General features: G+C 29.6%; 1 protein-coding gene across 1 annotated transcript in view; it reads left to right on the top strand.

Annotated features, from left to right (window-relative positions):
• The first annotated feature begins 2,316 nt into the window (after positions 1–2,316).
• Positions 2,317–15,497, top strand: part of il17rd (interleukin 17 receptor D) — a 55,260-nt gene continuing 42,079 nt past the window's right edge. Inside the window, exon 1 of the mRNA XM_051123507.1 lies at positions 2,317–2,490. Within this exon, the coding sequence (XP_050979464.1) occupies positions 2,377–2,490 (114 nt within the window). The 5' untranslated portion in view covers positions 2,317–2,376. The remainder of the gene's footprint in view (positions 2,491–15,497) is intronic.

The following is a 15,497-nucleotide window of genomic DNA, read 5'->3' as shown; positions in this document are numbered from 1 at the left end:
GAGACATGGCCAGAAATATCATCAGGATTACATAGAAGAACATATTTTCCAGGTGATGTATATTTGGAGAGAATGAAACAGTGTTTCTTGACAAACACTCCAAAATTAATCTACTGGTCCAAAATCCTAAACCATTACTTCAACTCTCACAATGCAATTCAACTGTTTTCTAATGAACTTTTGGCTTTGAAATTTTCTCTTGCACTTGCACATATTTCATCCATACATAGTAAACTGTATATCTGCTGGATTGTGTTTATCATCTGAAGCTACAGTTTGATTTGAGTGTAGCAGATATGCAATCATGTGTCCGGTTTTAGCACCAACGGGTATGCAATTTAAATATTATTGATAGTTGCCAAAATATGTTTATAAAATATGAGTAATGCATTCAAAAATCAACCACTATTGCAAAAACCAGTCCAATAAAATCTGATTAAAAATTCACTAATGCATCACAAATCCACTATTGCATATGATTACACACTCACCTAACATACTTCAGATGTCTCACATGTTTCAAGCGTGTCATAACAGGGTGTGAATCTCTCATTTGTCTGTCAGGTTTTGCAACCTGAAATTAAATTTGAATGAAATGTGGAAGTGTGTTTAGCACTGACTGTACAAATAAACATGGCTTAATAAAGAACTATGATCTTGCACATGTTCAGAATAGCATACTGTTGTACTTGTGCTCTTTTGCAGCATGCATACGGCATTGATTATGGACAGAGGCGTATAATTTTGTAAAAATCTTCATGGAACATGATCTTTACTTAATATTCTAATGATTTTTGGCATAAAAGAAAAATCTATAATTATTACCTATATAATGTATTGTTGGGTATTGTGGTCCAGGGTCACGTGATGGTTCACGAATCATTATTTAGATGGGACTTCGGAGCGCGGATCGCGAATCATTTGATTCATATTGGGACTTCGGGGTGGCTCTGTGAATCTTTTGATTCAAATCGGAACTTCAGAGCGGGTATCGTGAATTATTGATTGATTTATTTTTATTTATTTACTAAACAGTACAAAACTGGAGGACGAGAAATTACTGAAGTATAAATAAATAAATTAATTAATGAATTAATAAATTAAAAAATGCAGATAAGATGTAGAAATACATAAATGAATAAATAAATGCTGAAATAAATAAATTAATAAATGTAGAAATAAATAAATAAATACATACATACATAATTAAATGCTGAAATAAATAAATAAATAAATAAATGCAATTTAATTAATTAAATTTTTTTTTTCAAGTGTCATTTTTAATTGTGCTATTTTTGTACCATTTGTGTTATACTACATTTATTTCTACATTTATGTATTTCTACATTTACTTATTTATTACTACATTTATTCATTCCTGCATTCATGTATTTATTTATTTATTTATTATTTAATCATTTCTACATTTATTTAATTATTTAAGCATTTAATTATTTATTCATTCATTTATTTATGTATTTCTTCATTTATTTATATCTGCATTTATGTATGTATGTATTTATTTATTTATATGTATGTATAAATATAACAGTTTTTTTACACTACAAACACCATGGTAAAACTATGGTTAGTGTAGCAAAACCATGGTTGATTTTTTATTTATTTATTTATTTATTTATTTTTGGAGTAAAACTATGGTTAATTTTCATAAGGGATGTGTTGCCAGGTTAAGCCATTTTTTTATGTATATGAAATTTAGCTAGCAGAAAACACAAATGAATTAAGTAATATTTTTCTATATTCTGTTTCAAGTACTCAAACAATTCAAAGAAACCTATACTTTCCAAAATCAGACTTTGCCTTTTATAATTTTCAAGGGTGTAAAATTTAGTAGACGGTATGACATGTCCATAACCAATATCCAGACACTAAATTTGTCCCTAGTATTTGAATTTTTAATAAAAAAAAAACTTTTTATTTAATTATTTTTTAACTATTTCGCAATAATTTTATAATTATTTTATATTTTATAATTTTATGAGTGCATTTGAATACTTAAAATTATATATATATTATGAAAAGTTGGAATAAACTTTTATTGCTGAATTACTGCTATGCAGTAATCCGTTTGCTGGCATTCATTTACTAGCAAAAACATATAATTAAAAAGTCGCGCCTACTGTATTTGCATACTACAGAAACAGGAATGGAATGGCATTGTGCTGTGTACACACACACACACACACACACACACACACACACACACACAGAGAGAGAGAGAGAGAGAGAGAGAGAGAGAGAGAGAGAGAGAGAGAGAGAGCTCCACCTTGTGAGGTTCTTCCACCTCCTTCACAATCGGCGGCGGAGACGCGCTCGCGTTCATTCCCATCAGTGGAGCTTCATGGACGGACAGGAATGGCTGGATCACGGAAACTTGCTCACTTTTTCACGGCTTTATGCGTATTTTTGTGCTACAGTGCTTCGGTGAACGGAGGAAAGAGAGGAAACTCGGATAAATGCAACTACAAGGTAAAAACACACTCGAGTGAAATGTATAAAAAACTCGCTTGCGACTTTTCTGTCAGTGACACGAGCTGAAAACTTAAGGAACAAGTTCAGTCATGTCACGTTACTCAGAAGAACACTTAAATCTCTTTTTATGCTTAAAAGTTGACTTTAAATGAGAGGATTCAACAACTACGGTGTATTATTGATCACAAAACAATGTTTTTGTATGTGGAAGTATGCGACAGTAAGTATCTTTATTTGCAGAGCAGATTATGTGTGTTTATTTGGGTTTACACTCTTAAAAATAAAGATCCAAGATACTAGAGAACATTTGTAACTTAGGATAACTTTAATAACATGGTAGCTGGTTTTAGCTGGACTAAGTTGGTCTACCTGGTTGACAATTTAAGCTTACACTAGGTAGCTAGTTTGATGGTCTACAAACTAAAACCAAAAATAGCTAAAGCTTAATTTTTCTTTGAAAATGTCTTTTTATTATCTAGTTCTTCTGAAACCCATCTATGTTTTGGTGGATTACTGATCTAAAGACACTTTTTTTTTAATCTCTAAAGAATCATATGCAAACAAGTTGAAGGATCTTTCATTTTTAAGAGTGCACCTGTATGATTTATGCTGTGTTTTCAAAGTTAAAGTCTTGTGCAAACAGTGTTCATCCGGTCAGGAGCTTTGAGCTTTGGGAAATGGCCTTTTTAGTAGGTCAGATGTGTGAATGAGTCTCTCGGTTGGCTCTTTGTTGATCTTTTGTTGCTGGAGTTGACCTGTTGATGCTTTTGTGAATGGAGTTGAATGGTGGTAGACTAGAGATCACTGGGGAGATGGAAATTAAAAAGGCTTTTGGGTTTTCACGTAAGCTTTTGGTTGAATTTTTACCCTTTTAGTGGCATAGTACAAGTCCGAAGTATGGCAAAACATGTTGAGAACAAAATAAAACATGGATTTTTAATTATTAGTATATGGTTATTTAAAGGGACAGTCACCCAAAAATTACAATTCAGTCATTATTTACTACTTTTTCAACTTCTTTGAGATGTTGAACACAAAAGAAGTTAATTTGGTAACCAAACAGTTGGCGGCAGCCATTGACTTCCACAGTATGGAAACAAATACTGTGGAAGTCAATGGCTACCGTCAACTGTTTGGTTGATGTTTAATGGTTAAACCTCTTTGATTTCATAGACAGCAATGTGACTTCTTCATTAATGAATGCAGTAATGCTTAACTGTTTTGCATGATTGGTTGTTTAGTTATTTGCCTATAGATCCCTGAAGATCCCAATTAGGTTTTGAAATGCTTACGTTTGACATTTTTCAACAGTCTACAATTTCCATTTTACAAATACCATCTATAGATATCTGTTGCAAATATCACCAACCTTTTCCTTTTTGCATGAGTATCAGGTATCAAAAGATGTTTCAGAAATGAATATGCCTGTAATACAGGACTCTCCACACGCTCATGTTGTGTTGGCAGTGTTTGTCTTTGGCTTTTCTTCCTGTTGACCCGTGTCTGGGTCGTTTGCTGATGACAGACAGGCTATTGACGGACAGATTGCCCCACAATCTTATTGTCTTGGAGGGACAGAGCTGCTTTGAAGTCGTTTCCCATAGGAAGTCAGTGAACTGTTTGCTCTATTAAAATTCTTTGGCATTTCCTTTTAGGAAGCACAGTTCGCCTCCCTCCACTGCTACATCAAAGCCGTCCTGTTGAGAGAAACACTTCAGGTGTGAATGAATTGTGTGTTCTTGTGCGCCGTTACACTTTTTCTTCTGCGCTGAGAACTGATACGTAGTTGAGCTACTTGGTTTTTATAGACAACGGACAGTGTGTGACTTTATTAATGAAAGCTAGCAATTGTGAAATTGCCTTTTTATATGCTTTTTTGTGCATAATGCTTGTTTCAAAGGATATTTTGACACTATTATGCTTTATACCATTGCTTAGACTTTGGTTTACTATTTTCAGCAGATTTGAGATGGGCGATAGTTGACAGACATAAAATTGTCCAAAAAAAAAACAAACAAACTTGACTTGGGTCAGTAAGCAATCACCTAGAAATGTGTTTTCTTTTCAGCTTTTCAGAAAACATCAAAATTGACTATTTTAAGATGCAAAGTTGGATTTTTGAAAAGAATATGTAATAGTTTGTGTTGCATATTGCATTTTTTGTTGCATTGCATTTTTATATGCAAAGACATTTTTGTATATATGATTTTATGATGAAGTTATATGAAGTTTATAGTGGAAGTGCAGTTGCTTTCTGTGCTTTAAAGTAACTTTTGGCTCTTTTACACAATCAATTTTTACATTGTGAGAGGTGAGATATAATTATTCAGTGCTATCCTAGACAAAATTGGCAAAAGACATTGACTTGAGTCAAAAACTAATAACATTTTCAGATAACATATAAATTTTAAGATGCTAAATTTAATATTTATTTTAAAAAATGTAATCATTTGTGTTGCATATACTTGTCATTATTGCTTTTTTTGTTGATTTTCATATGCAAAGACATTTTTGTACATATGATTTTAGAAATAAGTTCTTGCTTTCTGTGCTAAAGCTCCTTTTTGTTCTTTGCACTATTTTTAGATTGTAAAATTACTGTTTACCCATCCTGTGTGTTTATGTTTATGAATAATGCCTAAAATATGTCTTGTATAGAGGTGAGCTATTATTTTTCATTGCAAACCTAGATAAAATTGGCAAAAAAACATTGAGGTGGGTCAAAAACAAATTACATTTTCAGAAAACATAAAAATAAACTTTTTTTAAGATGCAAAAAGAACATGTAATAGTTTGTGTTGCATATTGTCTCAGTTTTATACTTTGCATTATTGCATTTTTTGTTGCATTGCATTTTTATATGCAAAGACATTTTTGTATGATTTTATAATGAAGTTGTGCTCTTGCTTTCTGTGCTTTAAAGCAACTATTGGCTCTTTTACACTATTTTTACATTGTAAAATTACTGATGTTATTAATATAAATGGTGCCTAAATTGCTATGCCTTGTGAGAGCTGAGAGGTGAGCTGTTATTTTTCAATGCAAACCTAGTAAAATTGGCAAAAAAACCCCCACTGACTTGGGTCACTTTTTTAAAAAACATAAAAATAATTTATTTTTAGGATGCAAAATTGCACATTTTTAAAGAAAACTTAATATTTTATGTTGCATATTGTCTCTGGGCGAGAATTTTATATGTTGCATTATTGCATTTTTGACAAATTTTATATGCAAAACATTTTTGTGTTGTGCCTTTGCTTTCTGTGCTTTAAAGCACCTTTTGGGACTTTTACACTATTTTAAGATTGTAAAATAACTGTTTACCCATCCTGTGTGTTTGTTTATGAATGATGCCTAAAATAATATGTCTTGTATACAAGAGGTGAGCTATTATTTTTTTTAATGCAAACCTAGATCAAATTGGCAAAAAGCATTGACGTGAGTCAAAAACCAATTACATTTTCAGAAAACATAAAAATTAACTATTTTAAGATGCAAAATTGGATTTTTTTAAAAGACTGTGTGATAGTTTGTATTGTGTATTGTCTCAGTTTAATACTTTGCATTATTGCATTTTTTGTCAAATTTTATATGCAAAGATATTTTTGTACATATGATCTTATAATGAAGTTGTGCTTCTGGTTTCTGTGCTTTAAAGCACCCTTTGGCATGATGCCTATAATAATATGTCTTGTAGAGTCAAGGTGAGCTATTATTTTTCAATGCAAACCTAGATAAAATTGGCAAAAACCTGATGTGAGTCAAAAATGACTTGCGTTTTCAAAAAGCATAAAAATCATTTACTTTTAAGATGCTAAATTGAAACTTTTCAAAGAAAACTTAATCGTTTGTGTTGCATATTGTCTCTGTGGATAGTTTTATATGTTGCATTTATGTCAGTTTTCATATGCACAGACATTTTTGTGCATATGATTTTATAATGAAGTTGTGCTTTTGCTTTCTGTGCTTAAAAATATTTATTCTTTGACACTATTTTTAGATTGTAAAATTACTGATTACCCGTCCTGCAGGGTTTGTGCTATGTGTATGAATGATGCCAATAATAATATGTCTTGTAGAGGAGAGGTGAGCGATTATTTTTCAATGCAAACCTAGATAAAATTGCCAAAATAACTAATTTGGGTCAAAAACAACTCCCGTTTCCAGAAAACATAAAAATCTATTACTTTTAAGATGCTAATGTGAATATTTTCAAAGAAAACTTGATTGTTTATGTTGCATATTGTCTCTGTGGGTAGTTTTATATATTGCATTATTGCATTTTTGTCAATTTTCAAATGCAAAGACATATTTGTGCGTATAAATTTATAATAAAATAAATTACCTACCTTTAATACTGAGGCATCTCTGTTATACTTTCTGCTATTGCTCATACTTATATTTAGTTATTTGATCAGATCTCTAAGTTGCAAGTCTTGTCAAAGAGAGCTGTTCTGTTATTTTTCAGTGCAATCAGACATGGGTCAGTAGTCACCTAGAAATGTGTGTTTTGCGTGGGCAAACACCATTCACATTTTCAGAAACACAAAAAAATGATTATTCTTAAGATATAAAATTGTTGTTTGTTTAAAGAAAATGAAATCATTTCTGTGCATATTGTCTCTGTAGAGAGTTGTATACTTTGCATCATTGCATTTTTGTCATTTTTTATATGCAAAGACAGAAAACTTAAAACAAGTGTTTATTTTTAAGATGCAAAAAAAAAAAAAAAAGAGTTGCATGTTGTCTCTGTGGGCAGTTTTATACTTTCTGTCTTTGCTTTGTTTCTTGTTTTTGACTGCACGGTTCAGGTTAAGTCTCTGGAAAAACAAAGGTAGATATTTAAATTGGCCTCTGAGCTTTGTTGGGCTCCAGCCGAGGCTCAATTGGTTCTCCGATGGGGGCCTTTTGGACTCGGATTAAAGTGGTTGTTCTCTCCGGAAGTCCCAGGCCTCTCGGCTCAATAGCATCCTGCCTTCGGCTTTCCAACGAGCTCTGTGAGAAATCCCGCTGCCAGGGCATCGTAGGGAGTCGTAGAAATGAGCCTAACTTTCCTTTCCTTCCCAGAGTCCCGTATCTCTGTTTAAGAAATGAAGGAATTCATTACGGGACGGATATTGCCGGCTGCGTAATCGGTTTAACAAAAGTCCCGTCCCCGTCCATCTGGTGAAGTTATGCTCTCTGAGAATGATGTCAGCCAAACCTCACAAACATTAGCAAGCATCTCGAAATTGTTTCCAGCGAGAGCAATGGTTTCTGGGGGTGCGATTAGCATCGAGGGAGGCCGTGTTTTTCATGTGTAAACCTCAGTTGTGCTTTTAAGGGAATTGGGGGGCTTGATTAATATTCAACTACGGAGAGCTCACTTTTCCTAGGGCGCTCAAGTAAATGTTTTGCAGAGCGTGTATTTATTTGTTCCCAAAAGAACTTAAAAGCAATAGCTGACCAAAAAACATTCATCTTTATTTACTCCCCATCATGTGGTTACAGACTAGTTTGATGAATATTATGAATATCATTGGCTGAAATGCTTTTGTTTCTCTTTTGTAAATGACTGACTTTCTTCATGCACTTTAAAAATTTCTTTGTTAATGTTTGTGAAATTGAGTTAGAAAATTGTTTCTACATCAGTGTAAAATGAAAATGCATTGCAAAAAAGGCTATAATGTTTCCATCTATTTTAACCCTAAAATCTCATTTGTAGTTGCATTTTTAAAGTTGCTGCATCATGATTTGCTCATGTGAAATTCAATGGCATGATGCATTAAAAGGTAAAATTTTATCACAAATTCTTTATATGACTTTAGAAAACATGGAATATACTTTGATGTTGCTTAATTTGTAACTACAAAAATACAGTGAAAAAAGTATAAATATTTTTAACACAAAAATCACCAGTAAATTTTGTAAACAATTACAAACAAATGTAACATTGAATTAAACATGAATTTTTTATTTTTAACTTGCACATCCACAAAACATAAATTATACAGACACAATAAATAAATAACAAATATTTAAAGATAATAATAAAAATAAATAATACGAAGATTAATAAAAAATTAACTTTATTGCATAAAAAAGTCCTTAAACAATAAACAAACAAAAAAAAAAACAATAATTAAAAAAAAAAAAAAAGTTAATTTATTGTGTGGAAAAGAGCAGTGTGAACATTATGCAGAATATCTTTTAAGTAATAATAAGGTTTGGGCTGACATTAAAGTACTTTCTTTAATCAGTTCACCTTAAAAAGTTAAACCAATCTTGACCTGTAGCAAAAAATGAAGATTTTGATGTGATTTATGACCTTCTTAAATAAAAATCATATTTTCCTGTTAGTCTTTCAGTGTTTTTTTTTTTTTTGTGAAAAAAAAACACAACAAAACAAAAAAAAATCCTCTTAAGAGGATAGTTATATATGTGTGTATATACATAAATGATATATTAGTAATTTAAAGGAAATAAAAAACAAATTGAATAATTGTTTAATTTTTATTTATTATGTTTTTATAAATGTAATTTAATTATTAGTTAAACATTTGTTAAAATGTACATATATTTGGTTGTTTAATTTAATTTGTTTAATTAGTATTTAAAATTAAATATTAGATATAAAATGAAATATTGCATGTATTTAATTAATATTTAAAATGGAATATTATATAAAATTAAAGTAATATAAAATGTATTTTTATTTTATTTTAAAATTCATTTTTATAAAAATTATTTTATTTTTTAAAACAAGTCTTCTTAAAGGCATATTTCACCCAAAAATGTCCTTTTAACTCTTGAACACAGAAGAAGGTATTTTGAAGAATGTTGGAGACCTAGAACTTGACGGTACCCATTGGCTTCCATTGTGTGGGAATAAATACTATGGAAGTCAGTGGCTACCGTCAACTGTTGGGTTACCAACATTCTTCAAAATATCATCTTTTGTGTATAACAGGAGACAGAAAGTCATACTCGTAGTCATTTTTGAATGAACTATTGCAGGTGCTTAATGTACATGTTATTTTTAATATCAAACATGAAGCAGAATGGATCTTGTTGTTCTTGACAGCTGATCTAAGATCAGTCAGCAGCAGTACTGCACGAATAGACTCAGAAACGTGAATTTCAGAGCTGAAATCTCCCAGTTTCAGTCTAATATACCAGGTCAAATAAAACAAAAGTATAACGGGCCGTGTTTTACTGTGTCCCCAGACGAACACAAGCAGAATCCCGGCCAAGAGCTTCCTTTATTACAGTGGTTCAGGGATCTAATGCAAAGCCTTGAGTGCATATATGGGCCTTTTTCCACTTCTGTGTGCATTTCTCAAAAGAGCCCTCACACTTTGGTTTCTTGTTCTTGTAACATCTGGTTGAGGATGAATGATGGGGAAGGGGGTGTGTTTCACGCGCTCACGGTGCGGAGAGAGAATGAAAGGGGGGTTCGCTCTGAGTTATTTCTGTGCCATCTTAAGGGTGCATTGAAAACCATCCAAGCAGCTCGTCACCTTGGAGGCTGTGTCTGGTGGTGCGGTGGGAAAATCCCTGGTTGGCTGGCTCTGAATCGGCCCGGTTCGCTGAACCGCTTTGAATTCTGGGATGGAGGTCTTTCAGCAGCGACACTTCTTTTGACCGGACGAGTGCTCCTGCCGCTCGCTCTGAATGGCAGGATGTCGCTGGTAAACTTAGGTATGTTAAAAGTGAATTAAGAGTTGAGACACTCGGTTGGTGGCCTGTGATTGGTCAGTGATTTTTCTGTGATCTTGTTAAAGCTCCCGGTCTAAAGTTGGTCTGTTTTGGACAGTATGGCATATTACATTCTTACATCACACTACAAATGTTTTTTTTTTTTTTTTTTTTTTAATTCACTGATATGGCTATTAATTTATATGCTGTTTTATAATTAAATTTATTTTTATTTTTTATAATCAAAATTATTTATATATTTTCTATTATATATTGTGTATTGGTAATTTATAGAAATGTATTTAAAAAAAAAGAAAGAGGATCATTGTTTAATTAATTTTGGTGTTATTTAATGATTCATTTATTAATGTTTTAATAAATATAATTAAATTTTATATATAATTTAATTATTTGTTAATGTACATGTATTTAGTTATTAGTTGTTTAATTTAATTTATTTAATTAATATTTAAAATGTAATATTGTTTTTCATTTTATAAATAATATTACATTTTAAATATTAATTATTTAATAATTATTATTTATTTTTGTTATGAGTATTTGTTAAAATGTGGTTATTAGTTATTTAATTTAATATATATATATTTTTTACAAAAGCATATATAACTAAATAAACAATTAAATAATATGTATTAAATAATTAATCAGTTGATCATTAAATAACATTAAATAAAATAATTAACAATTATTCTTATTTAAAATTTTTAAATACATATAAAGTTATTTAATAAATGATGAATAATAAACTTAAATAATTGAACAACCAATAGCTAAATATATGTAAATTTTAACAAATGAAAGCATATATAACTAATAATTGAATTATATATTTATATATATATATATATATATATATATATATATATAAAAATTAATAAATTAATCAATAAATAAATATGAATGTATATATAAATTACATTAAATTAAGTAGTTTATATGTGTATTTAAAATGTAAAATAGAATAACAGTTTAATTATTTTATTTATTGTTATTTAATGTTTAACTTATTCACTATTTAATAAATATTATTTATTTATTTTTGTTATGCTTATTTGTTAAAATTTAGTTGTTAGTAATTTAATTTAATATTTAATTATTTAACAAAAGCATATATAACTAAATAAATAATTTAATATTTATTAAATAATTAATAAGTGACTCTTTAAATAACATTAAATAAAATAATTCTTATTTAAAAAAATTAAATACATATATAGTAATTTAATGAATGATATACAAAATGAACTTCAATAAACTTTTAAATAAAGCTAATTTTATTTACTTATATTTAATTATTTATTATTTACATATACTAATCTGTTAAATCAAGATTTGGTATATATTTTTTTTATAATTAACTTAAATACTTTACAAATTAGAATAATTGTTTAATATTGTATTTATATATGTATTTAAGTATTTATTAAAATACATAATAATAAGATAATAAAATATATGAAATAAAACTTATAATTTTTTAATGAATATACCAAGGTGAATATACTGTTACACACTGTATAGCTAAATAAATAGCCCACTTCTATTCAGAATTAACCATGAAACGAATAAAATGCTGAAAATTGACCATGCAAACCATAGTTATTTGTAATATGGCTATAAAATGTCTCCTAAAGCTAATGCAGAACAAATCTGAACGTTTATTTATGCTATTTGAGCTCGCACTTTAACCTCATACAGTTGGCGATGCAGTGGCGACCCCGAGGGCTGTAACCCGAGTCCGTTCGCATCGCGGAGAGACCCGATCTGTGGTCATTCCAGTCCTTCCTCTTTCTCCCTGCCGCCCCACAGACTGAAGTCATTACAATCAATTAGCTGCTCTTTGCTCCGGCCTAATCAAGGATCTGGTACAGAGCAACTTCCTGCCTGTAGGTTTCAGGCAATGATTTGAGATTATACAGTGTCTGTCGTTTGCGGGGTGAAGCATGCGCGGCCTCTGAGCTCTGGGGTGGAGGCATCTTTTATGTCGCCAGTTTGTGGGTGCTTGGATTAAAACCACAGCTTTATGTGTGTTATCGCTGATCTTTTTTTAGTTGTAATGAAGTCCAGAGCGTCCTGAAGTTGTCAAGCTGAAATAAACCAAATTAGGTTGATATAACTATTAAATTCCAAATTAAAAATGACCCTGCACGTCCTAGGTCATGATAAAGGTTCATAAAAGGCTGTTTTTCACATAGAAGAACTATTTTAGGTTCCCCTTTTGTGGAATAGAAAGGTTCCACTGATGTTAAAGGTTCTTTATAGAATCATCAATGCAAATAATTTTATTTTATTTATAAGGTGCTTTATTCATTGATTTATATTATTCCAAAGAATAAAAGTGTGTTTCTTTGCAGTCTTCAAAATGCAATCATTTCTAAGATGTAGAAATGAGTTGTGAACAGTTTCATTTTGACTTGTAGAAACTGTAAGTACAATAAGACATAGATGGTTTCCCAAAAGCGAAAGAAATAAAAATTAATGCACAGTTCATTGGTGTATGTTGCTCCAAAGAATAAAAGCGTTTTTTCCTCAATATGAAGTTAGTCATTAAATATGATTAAAACTTTAAATTAATATATATATATATACACTACCGTTCAAATGTTTGGGGTCAGTACATTTTTATTGTTTCTTTTTTTTTTTTTTTTAGAAATTAATACTTTTATTCACCAAGGATGTATTAAGTTAATAATTAAAAGTTTATTAAAAGTTAATAATAAATAATTTACATTGTTATAAAATATTTATATTTTGAATAAACACTGTACTTTTTAAACTTGTTATTCATGAAAGAATCCTGAAAAAAAAAAAAAAAATCACAGGTTCCAAAAAATATTTGGCAGCACAACTGTTGATATTATCCAACATTGATCATTCTAATAATAAATCTGCATATTAGAATGATTTCTGAAGGATCATGTGACACTTGAGACTGGAGTAACAGCTGATAAAAATTCAGCTTTTCATCACAGGAATAAATTCTATTTTAAAGTATGTTAAAATAAAAAACATTATTTTATATTGTAAAAACATTTTGCAATATTACTGTTTTTTTTCTATATTTTTAATCAAATAAATGCAGCCTTGATGAGCATAAGAGACTTCTTTATGCTCTATACTATTACAAGTCTTACTGACCCCAAACTTTTGAACGGTAGTGTGTGTATATATAATTTATTTATATAATTAATAATTTATTTATTTTAATTTTTTTATTATATATATATATATATATATATATATATATAATAAAAAAATAAAAATAAATAAATTATTAATTATATAAATAAATTATAAAATATACATTAACTTATATATTGAGTTATTTTTACTTATTATAATTAATTATTAATTATTATTAGAATTATTTATTATAATTATAATTTAGTGCTCATTTATGTAATATATATACTAAATATGTATAAAAATAAAAATTATAATAAAATAATAATTAATACTGATTAAAATAAACAAATTATACTCATTAAATTATATATTTATTTATATGAATATATATTAAATTATTAGAAATAAATAATAATATAAATAAATTATTAAATATATATTAGTTCTATATTATTTATTACGTTTTTTTAATATATATATACTAAATATGTAAAACAATAATTCTGAATAAAATTATAAAAACAAAGTATACTCATTTTGTACGTAATATATTAGCTTTATATGTATGTATTGATGTCTGTATCTGTCTATCTATCTATATATATATATTTATATGTGTGTGTGTGTGTGTGTATAGATATATATATTTTATATATTTTATAATATTTAACAGTTATTCTACTTATGCGTGATTAAGATTATTAGTTTATTATTAATTATTAGATAATTAGTTTGTCATGATTAGGTTAGGATTTATTTGTAACAAAGTAAACTTAGGCGTCCCACAGAGGGGATGGTGACAGTTAAAGGGTTAAGATTTCATGCGAAGATTTGTTTACAAACGTGAAAGGCATAAAACTAATGCAGCAGCCTGTGTAATGGAGCTCGAGCAGCTTGAAGCTCCTGCGTTCGTTCTCTGTGTTTCAGGAGTCAAACATGAGCTCTGGTGACGTTCAAAAGCACTTTCATTATGAGGGGCCCTGCGCCTCGGGCCGAAGGGTTAGTCAGCATGTGTTCTGCTCTCTTGTGTCTCATCCGTCCGTCTTGGCACGGCCGCTGTGTTTTCCATTAGAGCCGTGAGATGATCTTCCCCTCTCTTCCTCTTCTTCACGGTCGTGCGTTTCTGGAAGGCCGTGGGCAGCGGCGCATTCTTAACGCATGAAACCCAAAACTTCAAATCCCACAAGGCCTCTGTCCTCCCGTCAAGACACCCATTGTTTGTTAATGTCATCCGGCGGCTCATTCTTGGCCGTGTCTTTTCTCGGTGTGTTTTGTGTGGCCGTTTGTTCTCGCAGGGCGGACGCACAGCGACTGTTTTATCAGCACTAACTGTTAATCCTGCCAATAGAAGTGTAAATGAAAGGGCTTTTTTGAGGATCCGTTTCTCTCATGTTGTTGGGCTTGTGAAAGCGTGTCTGGACTCGTTTCAGGGTGTTTCTGCCTGCTGTGTTTACATCCTTTATTTAGTAATGTGAATTTTCAAACGATTATAAAAACAAGATGTGATAACAAAGGAGAAAGAATCCAAACAACAAAGATGTCTTAGAAGTTAAGGTGGACGCCTTACTCACATGAAAATCTGTTTTTTTTTTTGTTTTCTATACAAACCTTTTTTTCAGCCAAACTACGTTGACCTAAATATCACATTTTCATGGTTCTCTGAAGTTGGTTAATTGGTCATATGACATGCATGAAAACAAATCTAACGTTTATTTTTTGGTAGAAAGTGTTTTATTTGGATTATTTTAAAATTAATTCTCTTAATCTTATATTTTTATGTTTTTTTTTTTTTTTCATTTTAATGTAATATAAATTGATATATTGATGATTTTATGAAGTGTTTTGTCTTACATTTCATGTTTTTAGTCAGTTTTATTTTTTATTTTATGTTTGTTTATTTAAATATTCTATATTTATTATTTAGTCTAATATGCAATTTTTAAAAAAAATTTTTTTTTTGAATTTTACTAATAGTTGATTATTTAACTTAAATAATTTTAAGAGTAAATTTAGTTTAGTAAATTTGAGTGTTTTTTTTATCTAAACTATTTGAATGTTTTAAAATGATTTTCAAAATCATTTTATTTTTAAAGTATTTTAATTTTACATTTTAATTTGATAAATTTTTGTTTTCTTTTTATAAATACATTTTTATTTAATAATGTATTTAACTGTTTCTG

The sequence above is a fragment of the Labeo rohita genome, chromosome 11, assembly GCF_022985175.1.
Source record: "Labeo rohita strain BAU-BD-2019 chromosome 11, IGBB_LRoh.1.0, whole genome shotgun sequence".
In the NCBI taxonomy this organism is placed as follows: domain Eukaryota; kingdom Metazoa; phylum Chordata; class Actinopteri; order Cypriniformes; family Cyprinidae; genus Labeo; species Labeo rohita.
Note: the sequence above shows the minus strand (reverse complement) of the source record. Positions and strands in the feature narration are given on the sequence as shown.